This window comes from Malus sylvestris, chromosome 1 (assembly GCF_916048215.2).
Source record: "Malus sylvestris chromosome 1, drMalSylv7.2, whole genome shotgun sequence".
In the NCBI taxonomy this organism is placed as follows: domain Eukaryota; kingdom Viridiplantae; phylum Streptophyta; class Magnoliopsida; order Rosales; family Rosaceae; genus Malus; species Malus sylvestris.
The window spans coordinates 11,594,510-11,601,192 of record NC_062260.1 but is presented as its reverse complement, the minus strand read 5'-3'; the positions used below and the strand labels follow the sequence as shown (position 1 = coordinate 11,601,192).

Here is a 6,683-nt window from a genome sequence, read left to right as displayed (position 1 = left end):
AAAAACACAAGCAAACGTGCAGCAAGCTCTAATCCCTATAAAAAAAGCCGCAGTAAAACAAACCTCGAACCAGAACCACAAACTTGGAAATTAATAATTAGCATTTTAATTTCAATGTTCTTTTACCCATACTTTTGTTGCAAATCACAACTGTGACAAACGGCTACATTTAAAAGGCCAAAATGGTAGTTGAGATGACAATCTGATGTTAAATTGGATCTGGCTATGCGCACTGGCCCTGCCAGCCACTTTTCTATATTTATACCGAAGCTTTAATCACTCTAACCGTGTTGTGGAGCACTCAACATATATACTTGAGAGACTACACTTTCTCCTCCCACTCACTCAGTGCTTCAAAAATGGCAAAGGCTCCAGAACAAGAACACCCTGTGAAGGCCTTTGGATGGGCTGCTAGAGACACATCTGGCCACCTCTCTCCCTTTAACTTCTCCAGAAGGTAAACATATATGTTTTGCTTAATTTTTCCCTCTAATTTTTTGGCAAATAACCGGTACGTATGTTTTGATATGATATGCGTGTATGTACAGATCAACAGGTGATGAGGATGTGAGGTTTAAGGTGTTGTATTGTGGGATATGCCACACTGATCTTCACAACATCAAGAATGAATGGGGTATCTCTTTGTACCCTATGGTTCCTGGGTACGTACAAATAACCTTCAAACTTTTGATTATCCTTCTTGTTAATATATATTCTTTTGATTATCCTTCTTGTTAATATATATTCTTTTCTTTGGTTTTCTCTATCAATGTATTTTCTGTTAAATGCACGATTTAGAAGAGGCACCATCTTTTTATTCGAGTAAACTTCACATAATTAAATGAAGTAAAATGTAGACATAGATGTAGTCACATTGGTTAGAATAAATGTACCTTTTCATATGATCTCGAGTTCAAATCTTCTTCCCAAACTATCACTCGTATGTGGAAAAAAAAAACACACACACACACACAGCCACACACAGCCACACTCAGCTTGTTTAATCTATAAGTTAGAATATAAATGTGTTTTAAAACAATAATCCATAAGTTATAGACTGTTGAGTTTTCAATTGATCTGTAAAGGGGTCGAAATTGGCTTAATCCGTATTTGATTCGTTTATTATTTGGATTGGCAGATCTAATTAATTGTTCGTATCAAAAATAATAAAATTCGTATTCAATGTATTGAAAAACTTATGTTAACATATCAGATTTGAATCCTATTTAAATTATAGGTTGAAAATGTCAAATATAATATTAGATTTTGCGTACTAATACTTTGAGAATCACCTGTGGATTGAGACTCGTTCATCATCTTGGGTACTACTATTTTTAGAATCACCTGTGGACTGTGACTCGTTTATTTGCTTATATGAGAGGTCTTTAGGACTCATGAACATATTTGTAATAACATTTTAAGTTAGTTTTGAGGTGATTCAACTTGTATGATACAAATTTGACACCAAAAAAGAAAAAAAAAAAAAAAAACTCAATCCACAATTTTTTATTTTTTTTGAATAATACTAGGGAGACAAAATTTTGTAAACTAAATGATATGTAAGTTTATGATTGGATTATTACTTAAAGATTGATAAATGTTCTCATTTCTATTTATGACACTTCATTTAGTTTGTAAATTTTTTCTACAAATTTAGTCTCTCTAACATTATTTTCATTTTTTTTATTGGTCGAATCCATATCTTGTTAATTACATTGAACTTGCGTCACATTTTTTTTTTAGTACAACGATATATATTATACTAAGGGGAGAGGGGCTTGGCTAAGCTATACAATGGGCAACCAAATTTAGTATCAAATTTGTTATCTACGAGATTCAAACCTAAAACTCTCACTTACAAATAAAGAGAAATACCACCAGACTGTAATATCAACTTGGGCCGCATTTAGATCACCATTAGTTCGATAAACCTTTTTCAATAATATGGGCGAGCCCAACTGTGAACTGTCCCCGACTCCCTAATAAACACACACCATTAATTTCAGCAGTCACCGAGTCAACTTAGTCTCGTATATATAATAATTGAACCGTCAATTGCTCTTCAATGTTGTCAACTAACTCAACGACTCAAGGGCATAGCATGTAATGCATATCAAATTACTGATTGATGGTTGGCCCAGCAGAAATTAAAAGGTGTATTGGACTATATAACTTGATTTGGCACATGTATGTTCACATAATTTGGTATGGGCAAATCTCCCTTGTCAACTCTTTTTCATAAATGTCATTTTTTTAGGTACAACTATATATTTTAAATTAAGGAGATGAATGAGTTCCATAAAGTCACACAATGAGCAACCTTCACTATTTATGAAATTCGAACCTTAGACCTCTCACTTACAAGTGAAAAGGAATACCATTAGACCGTAGTACTGAGTAGCTTCATAAATGCTATTTCTATTTTTGTTTTTTTTTTTTTTTCAACTAAGCTCTTATTTTACTAAATAACAATTTAATCATGAAGAGCTTCATGTCAAACCAATAAATAAGTTTTTAATATAACTATATATTTACATTAAATGATAGATGAAAAAATTGAGTTCAAACTCGTCACGTGCAATAATTAAATGTAAGGCCTCTAAATTACAAAATACTTCTTTATAAAAAATATAGCGCTATAATGCGGTACTAAGTGGCCCAAATAAGTTCTTAAAACATTTAAAATTTCTTACAACATTATGGTCTTTGCACGTTTTGTTACAAGAATTCTCCTTGACCGCTCAACACATGCATAATACATGCGCAATTGCTAGTATTATTTAATTAAACACATCTAAAAAATTTTAATATCAAAACAAAAAGAAAAATTGGAATTTAATTTGGCTAACTTTCAGGCACGAGATTGTGGGGGAAGTGACAGAAGTGGGAAGCAAGGTGAGTAAAGTGAAAGAAGGAGATAAAGTGGGTGTGGGCTGCATGGTTGGTGCTTGCCATGCATGCGAGAGCTGTAACAGCAACCTTGAAAACTACTGCCCCAAAATGATACTTACCTACGGTTCCATTTACGCCGACAGAACTGTCACATATGGAGGTTACTCGGACACAATGGTCGCCAATGAGCGCTACATTGTTCGTTTCCCCGAGAACCTGCCACTTGACGCTGGTGCTCCTCTACTTTGTGCAGGGATCACAGTTTATAGTCCCCTGAAGTATTTTGGCTTAGCCGAGCCTGGTAAGCATGTTGGCATTGTAGGCCTTGGCGGGCTTGGTCACGTTGGTGTGAAATTCGCTAAGGCCTTTGGGGCAAAAGTGACTGTGATTAGTACCTCCCCTAGCAAGAAAGATGAAGCTCTGAAGCAACTTGGGGCTGATTCATTCTTGGTTAGCCGCGACCCCCAGCAAATGCAGGTTCATTTCTAGCCAATTTCTTATGATATGTTAGCTTGTTTTGCTCTCATTAAATTAATCCTCTTTAAAAATGTTAATAGAGGATCAGGCAAGATTATTTCCTTGGTGCACTTGACTTGTGATTATTTTGTACATATTAATTGCAGGCTGCCATAGGAACACTGGATGGCATCATCGACACAGTCTCAGCTGCGCATCCCATTGTGCCCTTACTTGGTCTTTTGAAGCCCCATGGGAAGCTTATTCTGGTGGGCGTACCAGAAAAGCCACTTGACCTCCATGTGTTTCCTTTAATCATGGGTAAGTATAAAACTCCTGGATAATTTGTACATTATCTCGTAAATTATTTCGGCCTAAAATCTAAAATTATTATGAATATGTGAATCTAGGAAGGAAGTCGGTGGCGGGTAGTGGAATCGGAGGAATGAAGGAGACCCAAGAAATGATTGATTTTGCAGCAAAACATAACATAACCGCGGATGTTGAAGTTATCTCAATGGATTACGTGAACACAGCAATGGAGCGTCTCGCTAAGAATGACGTTAGATACCGATTTGTGATTGATGTTGGAAACACACTGGCTGCTAGCAAAGATTGAAGACTCAAGAAGGGAAATAATTAATGAAATGTGTTGGTCTAAGTAACTAAATTTCATCCAAGTACGTAGGTTGATTAGTGTATGAGACGGTTTATTTTGCTTCTCTTCGCTATTTGATATTTCAAATAAGAAATGTTGGAATCTTATTGGTCTTACTAATTATGATAAGGTTAAATATGTTGTTAAATTAAGAATTAATTAGAGTTAATATTTGAATCAAACACTATCCTTAAAAGGACCTATATAAGCTGACCTGAAAGAGTGGTAGATAACCCACTTTGGTATTTAACATAGATATTACGGTTACTAGCTGATGCCCTTAATAGGTGGGAATCAGTTAGGGTTTGTCTGTATCTATATATATATATAGGAGCACCTAAAATGGTGAAATAGTTGCCACACTACGGTCTAGTGGTATTTCTCTTTACTTGCAAGTGAGATAATATCATATGTTAAAATAAAAATTAAAAAAAAATGATGAAACATTTTAAATACTATAAATTACCCCTCAAGAATTTTAAAATTACAATTGAATTAAAAGGAGTTAAAATAATTCAACAAATATTAATTTTGAATGAATTTAAAAATTTTAAACATTAAAATTTTAAACTTTAGAAAAAAATAATAAAACCCCATAGTAGTGGGTGGTTTATATTTAACTTCTAAGTTATTTTCAAAAATATTTTTAATAATATATAAATAGAAAAACTTGAATTTCTTAATTAGTTTTTAAAAAAAAATCATAAAAAAAACTTTAATTAAACATACAAATGTCAATCACTACTACAAAAGAGGTCATTACTAGCGGTGTAAAAACCGACAAGAAACCCCAATTATTGTCAAATTTTTGGTAAAAATCCGACATCAAATAATGCAATGTTAGATGGGGGAATCGACACCATTGCTAACGTCACGGAAAGGGTATTGACGTCGGTTAGTCCCCTTAATCCACCACCATGAAGCAAAGTAATATAAAATAAAAAAGAACAACAACGTCGGTTAAAAGTGACATCCAACTTTACGTTGCTTAGAAGTGACATTAAATTCTGACAGAATGGCGGTCCTAACCGACATCAAGTAACAATTAAACAATTAAAATATCAAACCTACTGTCGGTCCTAACCGACATTGTAACATCCAACATCACCCAAGAGAGTGGATCTTGTAAGCCTTATATGTACATGCCCATCTCTTCCTAACATAAGGCTTTTTGGGAGTTCACTGGCTTTGCGTTCCATCGGAACTCCGAAGTTAAGCGAGTTCACGTGAGAGCAATCCCATGATGGGTGACCCATTGGGAAGTTTTCGTGTGAGTTTCCAGAAACAAAACCGTGAAGGTGTGGTCGGGGCAAAAAACGGACAATATCGTGCTACGGCGGAGTCGAGCCAGGGACGTGGTGGGGGCCCGGATTGGGATGTGACAGAACATCTCGATAAATAAAATAATTATCATGCTGTCGCCCATAAGCGACACCAAATATATTAATAATAAAAAAAATGGCTTCAGTTTTTAATTAATAATAATTAAAAAAAATTATATAAAAATAATTCCCACCATATTTCATATATAGGCCAAAGCAAACATTAATAAAACTATTAACAATAACAATAGTACCAAATACTAACAATTATCCACCATATCTACAATTAATTACAATTCTTAAAAATGGTCAACCTATACATATTCTTCTCGAACTCTTGCAAAAGATTTTGAACCGGTTGTGTGGTTCATTGTTTTCAACTGCCGATTATGCTTTTTTTTCTTCCAGCAATCTCCTGAAAAATAAGAGAATTTATTAGACAAATTTCAAGGTATAATAAAATAAATCATAAATGGAAGATTTCTGTGATCTCTAATCTCTACCGCTACATGTTTTGAAAAGGTACTAGAATTATCATTAATACATTTTTCAGACGAATCAAATGAACAAAGCTGCTCTTTCCAATTGGGAATTGAGGATCCGCGTCTCTATTGAGTTGATCCTTATAAATACAGAAGAAAAAAATTAAAAACCAAGAAACAAAAATCAGTTTTCAATTTAAGCATAATACTAGTTAGAATACAAAACAAAAACTGAAATTAATAATCATAATAATTTAAAAATGAACCACCTTCGAACTCTTAATCTTTGAAATGGACTTCCTCAGAATGTTCATCTTCAAAATGTTGATCCATAGCAAAAGTTACTGGAAGGAGAAGGGGAAAAACTGAAATGGGGGAAGAAAGGAGAAGGAGAAGGAGAAGGAGAAGGAGAAAGATTGAAATTGGGGAAGAAATGAAAGCACAGATGAAATGGGGAAGGAGGAGGTTTAAATATGGATACTAAGTTGGCGTCAGTTAAAACCAACATTGATTGCACTGACGTTGAATTAAAAGCCACTGGTGTCAAATTAAATAAAGCTTGTTGTCAGTTAAAACCTACACCAACTTTTAACACACTTTACTGATATGCATGTTGAATTAAATGAAGCCACTTCCTAACACACTTTATTGAAATTCACGTGGCGTTGGTTTAGATGAAATTTGGTGTCGGTTCTAACCGACACCATCTTCTGACACACTATATTGAAATGCATGGCGCGTCAGTTTAAATGGAGTTTGCGTCGGTTAAAAACGACACGATATCTGACACACTGACTACAAACTCTTCTCAATCAATTTCCTCGTGCAAAACAAGCGGGAAAATTCCCGCCTAAATATTTCAAATTATCTGTC

The 6,683-nt window shown here is 34.4% G+C and overlaps 1 protein-coding gene across 1 annotated transcript; it reads left to right on the top strand.

Annotated features, from left to right (window-relative positions):
- Nucleotides 1-236: 236 nt before the first annotated feature.
- Nucleotides 237-4,161, top strand: LOC126620821 (8-hydroxygeraniol dehydrogenase-like). Its single transcript, XM_050289149.1, has 5 exons — nucleotides 237-457; nucleotides 549-662; nucleotides 2,856-3,369; nucleotides 3,516-3,669; nucleotides 3,759-4,161. Exons 1-5 carry the CDS (start codon nucleotides 360-362, stop codon nucleotides 3,965-3,967), a joined length of 1,089 nt encoding a protein of 362 aa, XP_050145106.1. The 5' UTR covers nucleotides 237-359; the 3' UTR covers nucleotides 3,968-4,161.
- The last annotated feature ends 2,522 nt before the right edge of the window (nucleotides 4,162-6,683 follow it).

Coding starts and splice junctions, on each gene's coding strand:
- LOC126620821 (XM_050289149.1), top strand. CDS start 360: ATGGCAAAGGCTCCAGAACAAGAACACCCTGTGAAGGCCTTTGGATGG. Junction 458..548: donor CCCTTTAACTTCTCCAGAAG/GTAAACATATAT, acceptor GTGTATGTACAG/ATCAACAGGTGATGAGGATG. Junction 663..2,855: donor TTGTACCCTATGGTTCCTGG/GTACGTACAAAT, acceptor GCTAACTTTCAG/GCACGAGATTGTGGGGGAAG.